At 48.3% G+C, this 22,232-nt stretch overlaps 1 protein-coding gene and 1 long non-coding RNA gene across 2 annotated transcripts; both read right to left on the minus strand.

The window, feature by feature from the left end:
- Positions 1 to 2,845: 2,845 nt before the first annotated feature.
- LOC125522339 (RING-H2 finger protein ATL43-like) lies at positions 2,846 to 4,738 on the minus strand. The gene has a single exon (XM_048687396.1). It carries the CDS (start codon positions 4,522 to 4,524, stop codon positions 3,328 to 3,330), a length of 1,197 nt encoding a protein of 398 aa, XP_048543353.1. The 5' UTR covers positions 4,525 to 4,738; the 3' UTR covers positions 2,846 to 3,327.
- Positions 4,739 to 10,417: 5,679 nt separating this feature from the next.
- LOC125521863 lies at positions 10,418 to 16,752 on the minus strand. Its single transcript, XR_007289469.1, has 7 exons — positions 16,597 to 16,752; positions 16,410 to 16,511; positions 12,411 to 12,482; positions 11,464 to 11,554; positions 11,261 to 11,386; positions 11,002 to 11,180; positions 10,418 to 10,915 (listed from the first exon to the last, which is right to left on the minus strand). It is a non-coding gene; the product is annotated as an uncharacterized LOC125521863 (long non-coding RNA).
- Positions 16,753 to 22,232: the final 5,480 nt, after the last annotated feature.

Raw genomic sequence — 22,232 nt, forward strand, 5'->3', positions numbered from 1 at the left:
GATGTGTATTACCGAGAGGGCCCAGGGATACCTCTCTGATACTCGGATTGACAAATTCTAATCTCAATCTATGCCAACCCAACAAATACCTTCGAAGATACCTGTAGAGCATCTTTATAATCACCCAGTTACGTTGTGAAGTTTGATAGCACACAAGGCATTCCTCCGGTATCCGGAGTTGCATAATCTCATAGTCGAAGGAATATGTATTTGACATGAAGAAGGCAATAGCAATAAAATTGAACGATCATTATGCTAAGCTAACAGATGGGCCTTGTCCATCACATCATTCTTCTAATGATGTGATCACATCATTCTCCTAATGATGTGAACACGTTATCAAATGAAAACTCATATCAATGGTTAGGAAACCTTAACCATCTTTGATCAACGAGCTAGTCTAGTAGAGGCTCACTAGGGATACGGTGTTTGTTTATGTATTCACACATGTATTAAGGTTTCCGATGCCTCTAGGGCATATTTCCTTCAAATATCCCCACTAGGGTTCTACGCTACAACATGCCCTAAATGGCGAACTGTCGGAGCCGGCGCCAGGCGAGCCGAGCAGCGTGGCCCCGTCGCCCCTTCCCCTGATGTGGCTCCGCGTCCGCGACCACTCCTCGCCCTGCTCCCCTTGACATCGTCGTCGATCAAAATCGGGGCAAGGCCCGAACCCGGCACTGGGAGAGCTAAACCGCCTCACCCGCCCGCATCGCTAGTTCCCTCGTCATTGGAGCCAGCGGCGTGGTGGAAAACGATATGAACGACGCCCACCTGCCCGCCCTTGTCGGATCCGGCGAGTCCACTGATCCATTGCCCATAGCAGGATCTCCAACAGGTGGCGCTTGGATCTCCTCCCAAACAGCTACTTCTCCTCCGTCAACGTATCCAAGACCGCCTGCGCCTCCTCCTACATCTCCGTTTTGGTGTCGAACCAGGAATCGATCTCGAGCAGGCGACTACGCTTGCGGGCATCGTCTCCCGCAAACCTCCTCATCCTCTCTTCCAGGATCTCAACCATCATCGACGGGGGTTCCAGAGGGGTGAATCTCTCTTCGGTCTAGGTTGGGGAGGAAGGGGAGAAGTGAATGCGAACCACTGTACTCACCAATCGCCAATGACTTTAATCATCTCTCCCCCATCCACCATTTGCGCCGACCGAGGTGCTCTGCACTGCATGGCCAATCGCCTCCCGGGAAGTGTATCGTGTCACGCGACACAAAATTCTTCCCTGCACGACACGCTCGCCACTCAACCACGCATCCCTCGTCTCCGACGAGGGAGACCGTGTTGCCCCGGAGCGCCACCACGTCCAGCCGATAAACGAGCACCCCCGCCACCCTGAGATCCGGAAGGTACCACGCCGGCCACCACAAGTCGGCTGTTTCACACATACCTCGCCCACTTTTTCCTTAGAGCAACTCCAATGGGGAGACCCATTTTGTCCGTTTGGGTCATTCGGACAGAAAAGATGGCCCAACGGGGCGACCCAAACGACAAGGCGTCCGCCCGCTGTCCACTTACTGTCCGTCCCGGACCCAAACTGAACGCAAATATGGGAAGAAATGGGTCGGCGACGGACAAAAGCGGACGCTCTCGTCGCTCGCTCGTGTTCTCGCGTGTCCGACCTGGTCCCACGCATCAGCAACCTGCCTCCAACCAAAGCACCGCACGGCCGCCCGCTCGTCCCCAGCTCCCACGCCGCCGCACCAATCCCGCCCGCCGTTGGCCGGATCCGACGCCGACCGGCCAGATCCATCCCGTCCCGCGCGGATCCGGCGCCCCTCACCAGTCTTCGTGCCTCGCCGGCCGTGCGCACCTGCGAGGCCACCGGCGCTGGCCGCCGCTTCCCGCCTCGTCGAAGGCAACCTCCCGCATCGCCTGCGGCCACAACAGCAGCAGTTCGTTGGCCGGGCGCGGCAAGCTCGGGGAGGGAGGACCGGGCCACGGCGAGCTCTTGCCCGGGCGCGGCGAGGGAGGGTCGGGCGCCGCGAGTTCTTGGTCGGGCTCGGCGATGGAAGGCCGGCCGCGACGAGCTCTTGGCCGGCGCGATGAGGGAGGGCCGGGCACGGCGAGCTCGGGGCCGGCTGCGGCGAGCTCTTGGCCGGGCGCGGCGAGGAAGGGTCGGGCGCGGCGAGCTCTTGGCCAGGCGCGGTGAGGAACAGCCGGCCGCGACAAGCTCGGGGCAGCCGCGACGAGCTCGGGGCCAGACGCAGCGGCAAGCTTGGGGCGGGCGCGGGAGGAAAGCTGCGTCTCCACATTGCGTGTCCGCTTTTTGGTCTTTACGTTGGGTTCAACCACGGGCAGCCCCTGTCCGGCTCATGTCCATTAGGCGGACAAATGACCCAAACGGACAAAATGCGGACAAAATCTGTGTCCGTTTAGGTCACTGCGTTGGAGTTGCTCCTAGGATCCCACCTCTTCTTACCGAAGCTAAGAACACATTTTGCAACAGCAATGAAGTCCAGCACAATTCACACGGGTAACACAGGATGGGCATCAATGGTTTAGCAAGGACCAGACGAGGCTGTGAACGGATAAGTCCGAGCAACAGAACAAAAGAAGTTAAGAAAGGCGTGATCCCTAGCCGTTAGACTGGGGACAAGGGTACGGGCCATGCGAGCACGAGGCCACGACGCCGTTGCAACATGACGGGCAAGTACTACCAGGCAATTGTGCGTACTACCCACCCTCCTCCACTTAGAAAGCAAAAGACAAACCAGGATTAGAAAAGCCCAGCAATAAGCAAAGGCAAACGGCAAAGGAAGAAGAGAACAAGATGCGACATGGGCGGCACGCCGCTTTAGCATCCACCGTAGATCCAGGCACGCGGCGCAACAACAACTTGTACAAAAGAAAAGGCACGGTGTCGCAGCACTTCACTTTCTCTCGTAGTACAGACAAAAGAATTACAACACGCATACGAACAGCCTTTTCTCCGTGGTTCCCTCATCCCCGACCCGGCCGGCGCAAGCCGCCGAAACCAACCTCACCAGCCGCGAGCACCCACACACGCCGGAATTATGTGGCTCCCATCCGCAGAGGATCCGATCGCGGCCGCCCGTATTGCGGAGCGGACACCTCGAGATGCGCGCCAAAGCAACATCCCCTCCTCCAGTCGCGGCTTCCGAGGCGGCCATGGCGTGGCCCGGCCCCGGGGTAGGGGTAGGGACGGGAGGGGCAATAATTACTTGAATGCCCATCACGTGAACCCACTGGAGTGCAGGGCGATGCCTTTACTGCTCCGTAATAACGTGGCCATGTGAGGGGCAGTCTCGCCAGGGAAAGAAAATGCGGATGCCTTTCTGGGGGCCCGGCAACAGCGGCCTAGGTGCTAGGGCCGTTAACGCCGGGCGAGCCCCGGGCCCACCAGCTCGAGCCCGGCCACCGACGCGCGCTCCCGGCCCGCGCTTCCGCGCCGGCGCGGATCGGAGGGAGGCGGCTCACGCCGGCGATCTCGGAGAGGCAGCGCCCGCTGATCTCGGCCCTGCCGCGGTTGCCGGAGTTGACGGCGGCCGAGCAGGAGTACCGCCCGGTCTCGGTCACCAGCATCTCCGACCGCACGAACATCAGATCGGCCGGCCGGAGGTCGCTCCACCGCTGCTTAGCTGCCGGGGCCGTCTCGTCGTCGCAGCCGCACGCGGTGCTCACCAGGATACGGTGCCCGAACCGCCGGTCGAACGCGACCGGATCGGGCTCCGCCACCGCGGCTGCCGGTTCCACCATCAGCACCCGGTCCTTCCTCACCTTCGCGACGTCGAAGCAGCCCACCGTAGCCGCGCCACCATCGCCTCCTCCCACCTCCAGATCGGCCGACCGCCGTGACGTAGGGCCAACCCGCCCAGGCGCTCGCACCGACCCCGTCGAGTGCCGGCCCGCTATCCTTCGCCACGCCGGAGAGGGTGCAGGCGCAGGAGCCAAGGCTGCGTCCTTGCTCTTGTCCTTGACCGTAGCAACGGCAGCGGCAGCTTTCTGCTCCGGCGGTTCGGGAGGTCCCGTGGTGGACGGCTTGGGCGGCTCAGGCAGGAGCAGCACGTCCTCCGGGTCGACGCGGGAGCGGCAGAGCGGGCACGTGGAGTGCGCGTCCAGCCACGTATCCACGCACTCGACGTGGAACCCGTGCCGGCATTTGGGCAGCAGCCGCAGCGCCTCCGTCGGCTCGAAGCGGCCGAGGCAGACGGCGCACTCGAGCCCGGCCTTCTGCCCGCGCAGCGCCCCGAAGCGGAACACGGGGAGCGACTCCACCACCGCGCGCTCCACGCCGGAGTTCCTCCGCTCGCCCGCCGCGCCACCTCCGGAGCCGCCGCCGCTCCCGTAGGGGCCCGACGACTCCGCGGCGCTCCGCTTGCAGTGCTTGGCGTAGAGCAGCAGGAGGAAGGTGATGGAGAAGACGCTCGTCAGTATCCCCACGACCACCGCCACGCCCGGCTTGAACGGCGCGGCCGACGACGTGGACGGCGACGGCAGCGGCGACATGATCGCGCCGTCGTAGTCGGAGAGCAGAAGCCGCCGCGACGGCTCCATGTCCACTACCACCACACCACCCTCGCTCAAGCTGCGCGGAACGAGGAGATAAACAATGGCGCCGCTCCACTGCGGCCACCACGCAGCGAGAGTGTGATCGATTTGTAAACACGCGGTAGGGGTAATAATAGCGGCGGAGACTAGAGCTCTAGTGGTAGCGGCGTCCGGCGTGCAATGGCAGCAGCCACAGCCACTCCTACTACAACTAGTGGGGGCGGTGAGCGTATCTCGCGCCGGTGGGGCCGGCTGGCCAGTGAGTCACCCGGTTGCGCTGCCCCGCCGGTGAGCGTAAGAAAGGCTACCCCCTGCTGCGGCTTGTCGCGGAGCGAGCTGGAGGTAGAGCCAGAGAGGGAGTGGCGCTACACTACGGCCGCTGCCGCACTGACAGTTCAGTTGAGGCGGGGTGGGCCCGCGCGTCAGCAGATGAATGGAGTACGTGGGCTGTGCTGTGGTGGGTTTGTTTACTCCGAGAGGGAAAACGAAACGGGGAGCAGCATGGGCTGGGGCGCAGCGACCCCTGTTTCGAGCGAGTAATGCGCATTAAAGAATCGAAGCGGGCGAGATTACTGTTCTGTCCGCGATTTAAGAGCGTCTTAATCATACATGCCAGGGGCAGTACCGTAATAAACCCCTCTCGCCGTCTCCGATCGGTGGCCGTGCGCGCCGAGCGAGGGAATGAATGCCCGTGCAGGGAAAAGGGATGGGGCGCGCAGACGCGCACGCGGGCTGATTCACCGCCTCGGTCGCTGACACGCCTGCCTTGACGCGCGGTGGGCCCCGCACGTCAGGTCATTACGTGCAACGATCGTGGGGTTGGCAGCGGCGCGGGAGAGACAGAGGGTGGGCTCTGGCGCTCTGGGTTATCAAAGTTCGGGGCACGTGAGGCCTGCTCTGCTCTGCGCGACGGGCGAGATTTTGAATGTTTGCTGGGGAAAATTTTAGTTTAATTTTCATTTCATGGGCGCCCCGTGCGGCTACGAGGATCGCAGGGGCTGGACCATGTACCTAGCGCCCCAGAGATCGCCCTGCGCGGCTTAATTTAGCTCGTCGGGTACGCGGGTGCGTCGTCGCCTCGTGTAATCGTAATAAATCGGTTGATTCGTGGTGCATGTTGCGTGGATCCGGCCAGCGGTACGGTTTTTGAAAAGCGCATTTGAAAATCGCCGGGTACGTACGCGAGGGAGCAGTACGGGGCGCTCTGCCACTGCTGGTGATATCGCCCGCGTCGGAAGAGCACTGTGCGGATCTGGATGCACGGGCACTGTGCAAGTACGCTCCTCATGAGTGATGATAGCCCACCTTCACCATGCCAACTTGCTCACGAGTTACTACTACGAGCGTGCATGGGCCAGCTCAAGCTCGATCGTCTTCTATTTACCACGGTAAGAAGATGATACGTACTCTCTCTGTAAACTAATATAAAAGCGTTTAGATCACTAAGTTTACAGTAGGGATCTAAACGTTCTGATATTAGTTTACGAAGGGAGTACATCTCACGAAACCAGAGGGATGACATAGGAGTTATTACGTTACGTGCATGTTCAGCAATAGTTAGCCGCTGCTGCAACGCTGTTGCGCGACAATTTGCAGGCTGGTTTGAGGCGGCGATCGCTCGACACGTACGAAACCCGTGCGATATCGCACTGCAGGCTGCAGCGCCGGGGGTTTAAGCCAGCGCGGCGGTGCAGTACGCAGTACGCGCCCTGCACGGCGGGAACGACATAAGTCTGTTCTCTTCTAACGTGACCAGGCGCGGGAAGGGAACCGAATGAGTGGCCCGGCTGAACGGCTTGGCGGCCGGCCGCGACAGGGCTCGGCGCGGCAGCATCTGGGAGCTCCGATCGGGTGGCCGGAGCAGTGCGGTTGGTGACGCGTGCACAGTGGCGCGGCTTGTCGGCGGGTGTCTCCAAATCGACCGAATGCATGGATGCATGCGGCATGCACGCGTGAGAAGCAATGTGACGCGACACGAGCGCAAGCTGGTTTAGATCGTTCACTGTTAGGCCTGACAGCCCGCTCGGGACTTCTCGTGGACGCTAGTGGAACGGAAGCTATCACATCAACTAGATCGGCAGCGCGCCTTGGCGCGAGGGTGCCGGTCCAAGCGTTTTGCCTATGTCAGTAGGAACTTAGGTATAGCATTTACACTTACTAGCAAATATGTCCGTGCGTTGCAACGGGAGATAAAAAATTATGCCTAACCAAATAAGTATGACTCAATATCCTGACACATGTGAGTAGGAACTTAGGTATAGCATTTACACTTATACAAGGTAATATTAAATTAAAGAAACATTCAATTGTGGTAAAAAAAAATAAAGCACAATGGAGCACAAGATAAACATTGGTTTATAAAGCAGAATCAAATTTGGTGCGTTTACATGACCACAAAAGATAGCCATTTGACATCAGGTTCAATACCAAAAGCGAGAACGCATAAGAGAAGGTAATAAGAGCAGGAACATAATAAAAAGAGTCAATTAAGGAGCCATTATCACTATGCATATTAATAGGCGCCGTAATCCATCTGCCTTGTCGATGTACTTCATAGGGACTACCTCGCACGAACCTGATACAAACAAACTGTGAGATGTATGTAATTGAATGATTTATGTACTCAAGCATTAACCTTACTATCTTGAACTTTAACAATAGGCCAATCAGAATCAATATGGTCTAAGTAAGCAATAGCCCTTATCTAATATAGGGAACACACAACATAGAAAGCATCACATGAGAGGTAAGGTGGTATACAGAGGAATGCATATTCTTGTCAGCCGAGTAACCAAATCAAAGGAATCTATCTTTGCATTCATTATTCTGTCAAGCATGAACAGCCTCACTGAAGCAAAACTTGTTTTCATACACAAATTGAGAAGCCACCAAATAATGTATGAGCATAAAAGTATATTTAATTACTGGTTTAGTAGCAACATATGACAACATGAAGCAACTTAAAAAAGCAACTTAAGATAGGTGGCGCGGCTTGCCGTGCGTCGCCCGCTGAACGAAGGGACAAACAACAACACCTTGAGAAACATATGAGCTCGTGAACGACAATGGGTAAAGATTTTTGAGACGGGTTTGTGATATAATTCATGTTCACCTTATTTTCCAGGGAACAACACCTTGCGGGCGGTCCTCCTCTTTTTGCCGTCTTTAGAAGGAACATGGTGGATGCTGACGACAAGTAATAGGTGGTTAGCCCATCGAACTTGCAGCGGCGTTGTGGGGCAATGTAATGGAGAGTACCTATTGTTTGTTTCTGTGACAGGGGTTGATGTGGTTTCTCTATCAGTGGCATGCTGTGGATGAACAATGCTTAAGGGAAACGAGCATTAAGCACTGGAGGATAACACAGAGGGATGAAAGTATTGTACCGTCGTTTACCTCGGAAAGCACTTTCTGGCTGGTCTGTGGAGTATTATGATGGTTAGGAGGCAACAAAGTAGCTCCTTGTTTATTCTCAGGCTGGGGTTTCTGCTTGGCGGCAGTCAGTAAAGAGAGCTGGTTGCCCAGGGCGTTGGCCTTATCATAGAGAGCCGAGGATCAGAACTCCTCAGCCTGAAGTTTTCTTTTGCATATTTTCAGCTCTGCAAAGTTTGCATCATCGATTGTGACTATACCTGTTTTCTGTAGGTACACGAGGGCAGCAACACAGGTAGATTCGATGTGTGGGGCATGGAATTCCTTTCTTGTCCTTGACATGCTTTTGCTGTGGGGAGGTAGGTCAATGGAGAGAGAGACGTCGACATCATCGCTGCTTGTACCGGTAAAAGTGAATGGATGGAGTGTGCCACCAATTGTTTCAATTGCTCGTTCAAGAATGAATTGCTTGCTGACGGTGACGCAGATTGGAGACAACTTTGATTGTACAGGAGGTAAAATTTCTATATTAGCATGCCACGGGCTATGAAATTGAGGAATGAAGAGAAGAACGATACGATAAGAGCTTTCAACTAACCGGAGGAAGGCTCTTGATCAGTAGCCCATCATCTATCGGGACGTTCACGGACGAGGTTGCCATCGCGGAGGATCCATCAGCCATGGTGTTGCCTGAACTGGAAGAGGAGCTCGGTGCAGAGTAGGCAGCAGATGGAAGGCCAACTTTCTCAAACACAGTATCCAAGATGATCTGGCGAAACCTGGTTCAGAAATCATGACGCAGTAAGAATGGAGTGAATGTGTCATTGTAAAGGCAGGGGGTAAGGCACATGCCATTCGATGTCAACCTATAAACATATATAAATAAATGTATTTGCAGGAATTTTTTATCAGTGTGAATTTGTTATCTGTAAGAACAAAAAATTAAGCTTTGAGACAACTTTGTATGTAATTTCATACATCATAGCTTTAATATAGCTCAGGACATGATAAAGAATGTTTGTTTTTTACTGGAGAGCAAATCAGTACATGTGGTGGATGCAGTAAGATAACAAAGACGTAATCTATAGAATGTAGCTAAATTCAAGGTTCTCTTTGGTAGGAGAACATGAATATATAAAAAAAATGCAGACGCAACCCCTTCTCTGGAAGCACAGTGGATTACGAGTGTACTTTCAGTCATTTTGAATGTACAAATATGTTCAAAGGTAGAATCACATAGGACTGGGTAAGGACCAAAGATTAGTCATTGAAATAGAATGGATTGGCATAAAATGTAGGGAACACCATGGGTATCTTGATGCTATAAATCGAATCATTTTATTAATAACCAAAGGACCAATGACATTATTTCATCACTATAGAGAGATGAGGGCGACTCTAAGGGAAAAATATGTTTTCTTTTTAGGAGAGATGTTTGAGTTAGCTGCATTTCACTGTTTGCAGGAAGCCTTGGCTGTGCAAGCAGGGCTAGATATGATAATTTACCTTTTAAGAAGAACCGAACGTGAGGGAATGATTCAGCGTGCCTACAACAGTCATAGAGGGCGGATCGAGGGGGAAAACTTGAGTTGCAGGGCGGGGAAGAACAATGTCTTGCAAAGTTAGGAAACCCATGTGGATAGATAAAATAACTCGAAATGTAGCGTCGGGAGAAGGAATACCTGCCGTGAAGATCAATCGCAGCTAGACGCAGTTTTCTCCATCTCGAATCACCGGCGATTTGAGGAGCAGCGCAGATCTAGGTACACGCTTGAGAGGAAGCGAGAGGAGTGAAGTAGGAGAGTGAAGTGGAAGAAGGGGATGAGGCCGAGCAGGTGGATGCGTATGTGGAACGGTGAGGGGGTAGAATCACCTCGCTCACCGCTGGTAAACAGTAAGAGCCGCCGCTCTGGGCAAACAGGGGAGGAGCACGTGTTCCTCTCAGGCGACGGTGATCTAACCAGCAGGCTAGCTTTATCCTGGTGCTCTTAAACCAGAATCGCTACCCACACGTTGGGATACCATGGGGTCAGTTTGGACGAGCCCACCGGACAGTGAGAGAGACACAAGGCAGTTGCGGGTTGCCATGTAGGAAAAAGGAGACGCGCTTATATCTACAAGTCGACACGGTTTTGGGCCGGCCTGCCGAAAACCGGCGGTGAATCAGAAGATAAGGTTAAGGATTTCTTTTATGTGTTTACAAAAGAGAAGTTAAGGTTTTTTGATCATGGGGAAAAAAACTAAGGGTATCGTACAGCGGTCAGTAACCCAATTAAACAGGGTTAATTCATACAGCACACTTAAAATGAATCATGGTAATTACATGTTTGCATGTTCTAATTATGTTTGATAGCAGAGTGCTGGGGTTACAGGATGTGAACCAAAAGTGCAGAGGATAAAATAACAAAGACGTGGGCTGTAGCTTAGCGGTCTCCATTTAACAGTTGGGTTAGCTAGGACTAAAGGCTAGGCATGTTCACTGTTCGAAAGACCATCTAAAGTTAAGAAACCGAGTAGATACCAGATATATAAGTAAATTCATCCCAAAAGACTATCTCTTTCACAATAAGGGAGGGTGGTCTGTCAACATATTAATTCAAACCGCTTCTACGGAGACATTGTAGTTAAGAACAATAATTTACAGCAAAGGAAGAAACAGTTTTGAGAGAGATCAACAGATGGAAGGACATAGAAATGACATTGCTGCTTTGCTACACGCGCTCCAAAAGTATACCCTAGGATAGACTCAACAGATATTCATGGATCTCCATATAGGGGATAGACGATCAGGCGCAGCCCCTTCGTTGAGCATTTGAACGCAAAGGCATAGACCCGGCCCTCTTTCATTTCTGCCTTCTGAAAGAAAGCGCTCCAGTTCTTTGTGATGGTGGCTCTGTTGTCGACGCCTTTGATGAAGCGAACTGTGGCGTTGACAGTACCATCTCCATTGCTCACTGGCAATTCATTGCTGGCTGGCATCCATATGTGGGTAGATACTGCCTTTAGAGAAGGGCACCAGGAAATACTACAAGGCAAGGCAAACGCTGATTAGTATGTAATGGTGCAGCATAAGATGGACTGAAACAATGTAAAGGATTTTTTAGTGCTAACCATTCTTTTTCCAGGGGTTGCAAAGGTCTTTGTCATGTGGCAGACATAGTAGCTGTTAGGTGTTCTCTTGTTTTTAATTAGCTTGCGCAGCTTCTTAAGATTATTGTTGTACAACTTCACTTCATTTCCGTACACACAGTACGGGCTAAACTCATCAGCATAACCGATGCAAGGCTCACCTACGTAATTTGTTACAATCATATAGTTGTTAACGATTTACAACCGATCAATAGGAAGGAAAGTACGATAGAGTTTGTACCGCGAATAATGAATTCCCCTGGTTTTAGATGGATTTCTTCTCGTTTATAATCTGGGATCCAATCCGATGACAAGGGCCGGTCGATGTACTCAAATGGCTGCTTGTGCTTTTTACAGAGGAACTGGTCTGCACAAGTTAAGTGGAACGAAATGAGGATACGTTAGTCAAATCTGGTAATGACAAAATTCCCACAAGGTAATTACTGTGATTGTTGTAGGTGGCATGGGCCTGTGGTGTATAGGCAGCCTCAACATCACTGTCTGTAGCATGTTCTTCTTGTTTAACTGTGAGCCCCTGCAGATGAGTAATAGCAGATTAAATGAGTTCGAGCGAGTGTATCTTTGTTGGAGTAGGCAGACAGAAAGATGTTAATTTCCTTCAAGATATTTCCAGCAGCGTGAAGCATGTTGGAAAGTTGCATGTTTTTCTATATACAAACAAAGTAGCAGACTATACAGTAAACTTTCAGCTGCACAACCAAATTCCATAGTCAATTAGACATAACGAATCTAAATGCTTCCAAAGGAAAGAAAAGAAAAACGTTGGTCTATACCGAGAAAAAATTCATATCTTATGCATCACATGACATCTATTTTCTAATAGGAATCGAGATTCATGCCGTACAACTTTCCTATGAAGTTCCTATTCCCATCCTTGTCCTATGATCAAAGGAGGCCTACATTTGCAAACCTTGTATACTTAAAAAGTTCGTGCAAGTATTCTTTTAAGAATCTTTTTTGGAATAGTGTTTCGAAGGTGTTCAGCAGAGACGGGGACAAGTTTCGACGACAGAGAACTCAAGAGACGATATAACAAGCGAAGTATGACTCAATTTCCAAGCACGAGCTTATGGAACCACATATAGCGCATAGTGTGCGTATATTTGGCCTGGGTCATCTATTAACTAATATTACTAACCACAAGCAGCTTTTAAGTTCAGTCTTAGACAAGGCAGAGATGCACAATAACTGTAATTTTACATTATAAGTCGTAACATGCACGATGCATCTGCATTCTAGGTTCTGGCTGTTGTTCTTTTCCCTTGAGAAATTACTATTGTGGAATATATAATCTAGGCTATCACTTACTAAAGGAGCATATATATTTATACCTCATTTCTGAATCTAGCAAACGTGGAAACATAGCTCACCTTGCTATCGAGCACAGCCCTATTTGGGATTTCCAACCTGACTCCAGCCTTGACTGCGGTGGTCACATTGCCCTGCAGATGGGGCGAGCAGTTTTCATTAGCAACAGGTCTAGTTGTACACAGTAATTAACCACAGTAAAAGGAGGAACGACGATTCAATATCTAAACACAAGCTTATTCGACCACATTCATCATATAATGTACATGTATTTGGACTGAGGCATCTACTAACTAAAATTTATTTAAACTCAGGCATGGTACAACTTTTAGTTAAGCCCCCAGCCCTCGTCCCACTTTCACTTTTATTTTTACAACTCAATTTGGCTGTTTCTTAGTAATACACTCCATTTTATTTAAAGTAAAATCTTTATTTTATTATGAGAAATGCACATCTTTTTCCAGCCAAAGTAACACATATGCTGTGATACGGTTGGCAAAAGGGAAAGTAGTAGCTGAATGGATACCAAAACATTTTAAAAAATCTGAAACTTTGTGGAAATGTGATCAACAAATATTAGAGAGGGTTGCAAATTTTAGTGGTCAAATGACATTCGAGGAACTATATACGATAAAAACAAAATTACCCAAAATGTATGTGCACTGTTTGGCCAAAATTTGTAATTCTGTTCTTCTTTGGTACTCCCTCCATCTCAAAATAAGTGTCTTAACCTTAGTACAACTTTGTATTAAAGTTAGAATAAAGTTGAGACACTTATTTTGGGACCGAGGGAGTACAATTCTCCTCGGATATCATTTGACCACGAAACTTGGCAAGCCTCTCTAACATTTGATGATGATCATTTCCACAATTTTTTTATATTTTTTCAAAATGTTTTGGTATGTTTTCATGCGTGGGTGCACGGAGGGTGGGTGTAGAAAAACCACTCTCTTGGCAAAAGAGATGTAACAAAAACAAGGCAATATAGGATTTGCATGACAGGATTATGCAAAGAGAACAGCAAATTTCACAAAAGAACCACTCTTATTGTTATTTCGAATATTCACATGATCACAAATCTACATATCCATGAAATAGCAAACCCCGTATCTTCACTTTTACTTCATTTTACAAGTCAATTTGGCTGTTTCTTTGTAATACACTCCACTTTTTTACAGCAAAATTTTTATTTTATAATTTAATGCTCCAAAATTGCTTCTGATGTAAAGCAATAGGTTAGTCAAGTTTTCACATTCAGTGGATCAGGGCCATGAGATTGGATGGACAAATCCCATTGCCATTTTTGTATCCTTCTCCATGTGGAATTTGATCAATAAAAAATCGATTTAGCTCCATAAAAAAACGAATGCCAATAGTGTGTGTATCTAAGGAAATAAACCATTATTTGTTGTGGAAGGTAAAACAGGTGTGAGGCATGGACAGATGGACATGGATTTGGAATTATTATTTAGTATGTTTTTCATCTATACAATGAAAACTAACTATAAACACATAATTAACTGTCCGTTTTGCAATTTGGATGGGAAAATAATTTCAGAGCGAAGAACTGTCATCCCCGTTTACTTTTTTAGCATGATTACTGGAGGCATTAATTTAGGCAGTGTGATGCAGGGAATTGGACATTTTTTAGCCAGAAAGCAAAGTAAAATCATTTGCATAAGCCCTAGATCGGCAACACGCCTTCGCGCGAGGGTGCCTGTCCGAACATTTTGATCAAACGGGTAATGTCAAGGTATTAGTGACTTACGGTGCTATTCGGATGATAAAAAAGGCAATGAAAGGATGATATTACCACCGTGTATCTTAATGGGATTAAGAACGTTTGAATGAACTGGAGTTACAATAGATGTTAGGCAGAATGTAACTAAAAATATTGGTACTGGCTTAATGCCGCAACCTGAGAAACCTCGAGACACTCACCCATGAAGCCATTGCATCACAAAGTATAGATAAATGTTATAATCTGTGTAAGTGAGCCAAGAGGGTTAATGTCAGGTTGTTGTGAGCTAAATAAAGCACGATTTAACGATGCCAGGAGCTGACTGTAAAATCAATAACTGTAAGTAAGATAAAGATGAAACAGAATGGAATGAATCCATATAAAAAAATTAAAGGAGATTCATATATAACAGGAAGAATCACCGAAGAATCCGTTGGAAACAAAGATCATTCACGTGCACAACATGGGAAGTCACCAAACAACATACATTCATAGAAACCACACTTAACGATAACAACAGAAAGTACACTTGACAATAACAACAATCCATAGAATATGTAGTTTTTGTTCAAAAGAACATCAAAAGGGCAAAGGCAATGATCTGTAAACATGCTGGGTACGATGCGCTGACCGAAGATCACCAGACCGTGGTCTCTAGGCGCTGCTCGGATTTCATGCCAATATAACGTAGCCTTTTTGCCAACTTTCCCGTGCTTGCGAGTGCCGTTTTCATAGCCCATTTGGTGCTGTCATGCCCTCTTAGGTACCGAGTAACGGTCGTATTCTGTATCTGGTTGGAATACGAGTTCATATATCTGGCAGCATAGTACCATCCTCTGCGTGCCTTCTTTATTGTTTTGTTTGCTGCAACCAGCAACCTTATTAGGTGTGTCACCTTACTTTCCAGCCTTTTAACATGGATGTAGTGATAATCCCTGACTTCCTTGCCACATACATCCTCCATAAACTTAATGGCTGCCATAGCAGCACTGTCGTCTGCTTCATCACAGTTTTTTGAGATCACACCAGATATTGAGGTTGGAACAAGTAAACCATCGATCAATTGCAACGATGAATTGAAAGTAACCGTCACGCAAGACTCATTGCCCGGATATGGCTTGTGTTGGTAAGTCGCAGGGGGCAACTTGAGAGCTCGCAGCATGAGGGCAAAGATGTGGGAAAGAGGAATCAGTATTACATAGTCATCTTCCTGCAGAGGAAGGAAAAGGTTTAAACAATTGGGGGATAAAGACTAATATCACAAGTCATTGCATTGATTTGTAAAGCGGGGAACAATAAGTTTATGTTATGTTGATCAAACTAAATCAAGCTACTCTAAGATGGAAAACAAACTGGACCCAGGGAAGAAGGATGTTTAAAAACATGTTGCTCCACTGAATAAATTGGCCTTGTGTTGAAACAAAAAGATTTGCGAACTAAGGATTAGGTGCTGGTGCACTACTTGAGCTTGTCAAGCACAGCCTATCACCGTTATGCTACTGTAATCACTCACGCGCTACACAAAGAACGTTTTGTATAAGAGCTAGTCATGCCATCTTCTGAGAGGCTCTGCAATCTGAAGTTGCACTTTGCCTTGCTACCATCGACGGGGCTATCAGGTTGGTAGTAGTTCAAAGTAATCTGAAGATGTGACTTGTCTCCCTTTTTCTACATAGACATTCATGGATGTTGTCTGCTTGAGATGGAAATGGGAACTATGCGTTTTGCTCTTATGTGGAATGCATACAACGGATGGTACTTGCGAACTAACAATTAGGTGCCAGCGACAGGATCAGAAGCAAAGGCATCGTCACCATTGAATCCCCTAGGATCAGCCTGCCCACGGCCCCGACCGGTCGGGCCACTGCCAGACCGCCCACGGCCACGCCTACGACCAGCTACCAACGCAGCCCCAGCCCCAACAGCGTCCTCACCATTGATGACGACCGGACACGTGGCATGTCAATAACACAGGTAAGCCATACCCACACGCTGGACAACCAAGAAGCAAGAACCATGTAACCATACAGAGAGCAACAGCAGGTATCCAAATGTGTGGTCTATGGAAAAGGAAATATAGTTGCATGAAAGGTTCAGACAACATAACATTAACTGAAGAAACATCTACAAGACTATCAACTACACCAATCACATGTAAATGAGATAGGTTTAAAATTGAACGTGGTCAGCCTGAGTATGCACAGCCCCTAGATGAGACATGTGTTTCTCTTTAGAGACGGATGTGAGATGCTATGTCAATCAGTTTTTTTGTCAGTCATCTAGTAAAATCAGAGGGGGGATTTGACGTGTGTCAGCTCACCTATGCAAGCCCCCGCAGCTCGGGCGCCAGCGTGATCTGATCATGGAGCTCATCGGCGGCCATCGTGTTCTGATCAAGGAGCTGGTCGGCGACCATGGCGACCTGAAATCCCCAGATGTGGGCACGTATTTAGAGTCCAAAGGGGAAAATAAACGCGATCTATGACCGTGCATAAGCGGGGACTGACCTGGTCGGTGGAGTTCATCTGCGTAGGGCGAATCGAAGAGGCGATGCGGAGTTCAGTTGAAGAAGGCGCCGCCATGCGGAGAAGACGATGCAGCTGCAGGGAGCATGTAGATCCGTAAGTCTGACCTACTAAGATAAGATCCCCGCACCGGATCGGTTTTGTGGAGCGTTTATGCGTCTCCTGGGCCGGCCCGTGAGGGCCCGTGAGGTTTGGCTGCATTTTTTTGTAAGTATCGTAGCTGCCTCTTATTGTATTGCCCAAAGAAAACTGCTCTTTATTGCATATAATTTTTTTATAAGTATCTCAACTGCCTCTAATTGTACTGCCTAAAAAACTGCTTTTTACTTGCTAGTTTAGTTGTCTGGCTACCCAAGTCAATATCAGATGCTATAAAAAATGAGTAATAGAAATTAGTAGATGTCGGTAAGAGAAATGTCTCCACAGCATGAATTTGATATTTGGAAACTCGCCCCGGATTTAAATTTTTCCAACTAATCGATCTTGAGGAGGCGGCAACGAGTAAAAGCAGGTCAGCATACAATCATAGAAACCACAATTAACATATTCCCAACATACAGTTATGTGTATCCAGTAACCAAATTCTGATTGTTATTGTTAAGGGAGCACCCTATGTACACATGTATAGGCTGTAGTCCAGAGCCGTGTAAGGCCCAGGCCCATGTAACCCTCTACTTCTAGCTTCTTCCTCTCCATACAGAAACTCTGCTTTTTGTCTATCTTTCACAATATTGAACATGGTATCAGAACATCGTGTCATGGGCGCTTTAGTTCTGGGTGTTCATCCCTCACTCAGAATGAGTCTTGAGCATCACACTTCAGCCAAAGAAATGTGGAAGTATTTTGAGCAGCGGTACATTCAGCCTAGCGGTGCTCTCCATTTTTCACTGTTGCAGAATTTACACAACACTCAGCAGCAGCAAGACATGTCCATCGAAGAAGGGCTTTTACTCGCATTACTGGTCAGCTATGTTCCATGGTTCCGAAGAGTAGTGTTGGATGTAAGTCGTGTGTGGCCAAGGAAGAATATGAGCATCGGACTCTTGTCTTTCAGTTTGTGATGGGTCTGAAACAAAACTTTGAGAACATTCGATTTAGTGCAGACTCGTCTTCATTCCCTTGCTACCACTTCAACACCTTCTCTACACAGTGTTCTGGCTTTTCCTCAGCGGCCAAGTGCTTCTAGGGCTGCACCTTCAGGTGCTTTCTGCTCACACTGCAAGAGGACAGGACACCGACCTGATAATTGCTTCCAGCTTCATCCAGAGCTATTAGACGAGTATCGTGCAAGAAGAGACCTGCAGCGTCGTGCAGCCACCAAATCTCAGTCTCGGTCTTTGAGGCCGTCTACAGCGGCTGTCACCGAGCCGCCTGCAATGAGTGCTTCTGTGTCTGCTCTCACTCAGTCTGCATCTACTTCTGCACATCCTTGGGTCTTGGACTCTGGAGCATCTTTTCATGTGACCTCTGATCGCTCACAGCTTTTGTCTTGCCAGCCTGCGCAAGATGGTGCCTCTGTTCAGACTGCCGATGGTACACCTTGTTCTGTCACTCATCGGGGTTCACTTTCCACATCAAATTTTTTTGTTTCTTCCATATATCTTTTGTTCCTCAATTGTCCATGAATCTTATGCCAGTTGGTCAAATTACCGACATGAACTGTTTTGTTGGTTTTGATCCCTCTTTTTGTTATGTGCAGGATCGTCAGAGCAAGAGGATCATTGGAACTGGCCATTGCCGTAGAGGATCCTCGTCCCTCTACGTTCTTGACTACTTACACCTTCCTTCAGCTTCCACCGCTTCCGTGATTCCGTCTGCTGCATCAACAAGGAGATCCACTTTGTCGTTTCCTTTTGCCTAGTGGCACCATCGTTTAGGTCACCTATGTGGTTCTCGTTTATCCACTCTTGTTCAACAGGGTGTTTTGGGTCGTGTACCTATAGGTGCTGGTTTCCACTGTAAAGGTTGTAAGCTAGGGAAACAAATACAACTTCCATACTCTTCCAGCACTACTCATTCTAGTCATCCTTTCGATTTAGTGCACTCTGATGTATGGGGTCCCTCTCCCTTTGTTTCCAAAGGTGGTCACAAACATTATGTTATATTTGTTGATGATCACTCCCGATATACTTGGGTATATTTTATGAAGCATCGTTCTCAATTGATTTCTATATACCAGGCTTTTGTGCGTATGATCCGTACTCAATTCTCTAGTGCTATTCGTGTTTTTCGTTCTGACTCTGGAGGGGAGTATCTATCTACTGCTTTTCGTGAGTTTCTCTCTTCTGAGGGTACTCTCCCTCAGCTCTCATGTCCTGGTGCTCATGCTCAGAATGGTGTTGCTGAGTGTAAGCATCGCCATATTATTGAGACAGCCCGCACCCTTTTGATTTCTTCATTTGTCCCTATTCATTTCTGGGGTGAAGCTATCTCAACTGTTGTCTACCTTATAAATGTGCAACCTTCTTCTCGTCTTTAGGGAAAGTGTCCTGGTGAGGTTTTGTTCGGTTCTCCTCCCATGTATGACCATCTTCGTGTTTTCGGCTGTACTTGCTATGTTCTTCTAGCGCCTCGTGAGCGTACCAAGCTAACTGCACAATCTGTTATGTGTGTTTTCCTTGGATATAGTCTTGAGCATAAGGGTTACCGTTGTTACGATCCTTCTGCTCGCCGCATTCGCTTTTCTTGTGATGTCACTTTTGTTGAGGATCAACCCTTCTTCTATTCCGATTCAACTAGATCATCATCCTTGACCACTTTAGAGTCTACCTCCTTTCTTTCTCTTCCACCAATCTTTTCAGATGAATTTGTCTCTGGTCAGCCATCATCTGTCTTGACATCAGATCCACCTTCATCACATGTGTCATCTCCCCTTTTGCCAGTTCCAACTCCAAAATTTCTTCCATCAGCTCCACCTCTAGATAGCCTTCCTTTCCATTACAGCCGCCGCCCTCGAGTTCCATCTGATATACAGTCATCTGTTCCCTTGTCTTCTTCTCCTCCGGCCAGTACTATTGATCATTGCACTGGCGATTCCTCCCAGACAACAAGGTATGCTCTTCGTGATCGTTCCTCTCTTGAGATTCCTGACAGATACAAAGAGGACTTCTGTGTAGGGGCAGTGTATGAGCCTAGCACTTACCATGAGGCAGTTGTGTCACCTAAGTGGCAAGTGGCGATGTCTGATGAGCTTGCAGCCCTAGAGTGTACTGGTACATGGGATCTGGTACCATTACCTCCTGGGTCTATCCCTATCACTTGCAAATGGGTGTACAAGGTGAAAACCAAGTCAGATGGTTCTGTTGAACGCTATAAGGCCCGACTAGTTGCAAGAGGTTTTCAGCAGTCCCATGGGAGAGATTATGATGAGACTTTTGCTCCAGTTGCTCATATGACTTTCGTTCGCACTTTGATTGCTGTGGCTGCGAATAGGTCATGGAAGATTTCTCAAATGGATGTGAAGAATGCCTTTCTTCATGGCGATCTGCATGAGGAAGTTTATATGCAGCCACCTCTGGGTATTGAGGTTCCACCAGGTCATGTTTGTTGCCTTCGAAAGGCTCTTTATGGGCTCAAGCAAGCCCCTCGTGCCTGGTTTGAGCGGTTCAGTTCAGTGGTTCAAGCCTTTATTCTTATGAGTGTCAAGGTAGGAGGATAAATGAGGAGAAAAACCAGCGGCTTGAACCACTGAACTGAACCGCTCAAACCAGGCACGAGGGGCTTGCTTGAGCCCATAAAGAGCCTTTCGAAGGCAACAAACATGACCTGGTGGAACCTCAATACCCAGAGGTGGCTGCATATAAACTTCCTCATGCAGATCGCCATGAAGAAAGGCATTCTTCACATCCATTTGAGAAATCTTCCATGACCTATTCGCAGCCACAGCAATCAAAGTGCGAACGAAAGTCATATGAGCAACTGGAGCAAAAGTCTCATCATAATCTCTCCCATGGGACTGCTGAAAACCTCTTGCAACTAGTCGGGCCTTATAGCGTTCAACAGAACCATCTGACTTGGTTTTCACCTTGTACACCCATTTGCAAGTGATAGGGATAGACCCAGGAGGTAATGGTACCAGATCCCATGTACCAGTACACTCTAGGGCTGCAAGCTCATCAGACATCGCCACTTGCCACTTAGGTGACACAACTGCCTCATGGTAAGTGCTAGGCTCATACACTGCCCCTACACAGAAGTCCTCTTTGTATCTGTCAGGAATCTCAAGAGAGGAACGATCACGAAGAGCATACCTTGTTGTCTGGGAGGAATCGCCAGTGCAATGATCAATAGTACTGGCCGGAGGAGAAGAAGACAAGGGAACAGATGACTGTATATCAGATGGAACTCGAGGGCGGCGGCTGTAATGGAAAGGAAGGCTATCTAGAGGTGGAGCTGATGGAAGAAATTTTGGAGTTGGAACTGGCAAAAGGGGAGATGACACATGTGATGAAGGTGGATCTGATGTCAAGACAGATGATGGCTGACCAGAGACAAATTCATCTGAAAAGATTGGTGGAAGAGAAAGAAAGGAGGTAGACTCTAAAGTGGTCAAGGATGATGATCTAGTTGAATCGGAATAGAAGAAGGGTTGATCCTCAACAAAAGTGACATCACAAGAAAAGCGAATGCGGCGAGCAGAAGGATCGTAACAACGGTAACCCTTATGCTCAAGACTATATCCAAGGAAAACACACATAACAGATTGTGCAGTTAGCTTGGTACGCTCACGAGGCGCTAGAAGAACATAGCAAGTACAGCCGAAAACACGAAGATGGTCATACATGGGAGGAGAACCGAACAAAACCTCACCAGGACACTTTCCCTAAAGACGAGAAGAAGGTTGCACATTTATAAGGTAGACAACAGTTGAGATAGCTTCACCCCAGAAATGAATAGGGACAAATGAAGAAATCAAAAGGGTGCGGGCTGTCTCAATAATATGGCGATGCTTACACTCAGCAACACCATTCTGAGCATGAGCACCAGGACATGAGAGCTGAGGGAGAGTACCCTCAGAAGAGAGAAACTCACGAAAAGCAGTAGATAGATACTCCCCTCCAGAGTCAGAACGAAAAACACGAATAGCACTAGAGAATTGAGTACGGATCATACGCACAAAAGCCTGGTATATAGAAATCAATTGAGAACGATGCTTCATAAAATATACCCAAGTATATCGGGAGTGATCATCAACAAATATAACATAATGTTTGTGACCACCTTTGGAAACAAAGGGAGAGGGACCCCATACATCAGAGTGCACTAAATCGAAAGGATGACTAGAATGAGTAGTGCTGGAAGAGTATGGAAGTTGTATTTGTTTCCCTAGCTTACAACCTTTACAGTGGAAACCAGCACCTATAGGTACACGACCCAAAACACCCTGTTGAACAAGAGTGGATAAACGAGAACCACATAGGTGACCTAAACGATGGTGCCACTAGGCAAAAGGAAACGACAAAGTGGATCTCCTTGTTGATGCAGCAGACGGAATCACGGAAGCGGTGGAAGCTGAAGGAAGGTGTAAGTAGTCAAGAACGTAGAGGGACGAGGATCCTCTACGGCAATGGCCAGTTCCAATGATCCTCTTGCTCTGACGATCCTGCACATAACAAAAA

Source organism: Triticum urartu, chromosome 7, assembly GCF_003073215.2.
Source record: "Triticum urartu cultivar G1812 chromosome 7, Tu2.1, whole genome shotgun sequence".
In the NCBI taxonomy this organism is placed as follows: domain Eukaryota; kingdom Viridiplantae; phylum Streptophyta; class Magnoliopsida; order Poales; family Poaceae; genus Triticum; species Triticum urartu.

Coding starts and splice junctions, on each gene's coding strand:
- LOC125522339 (XM_048687396.1), bottom strand. CDS start 4,524: ATGGAGCCGTCGCGGCGGCTTCTGCTCTCCGACTACGACGGCGCGATC.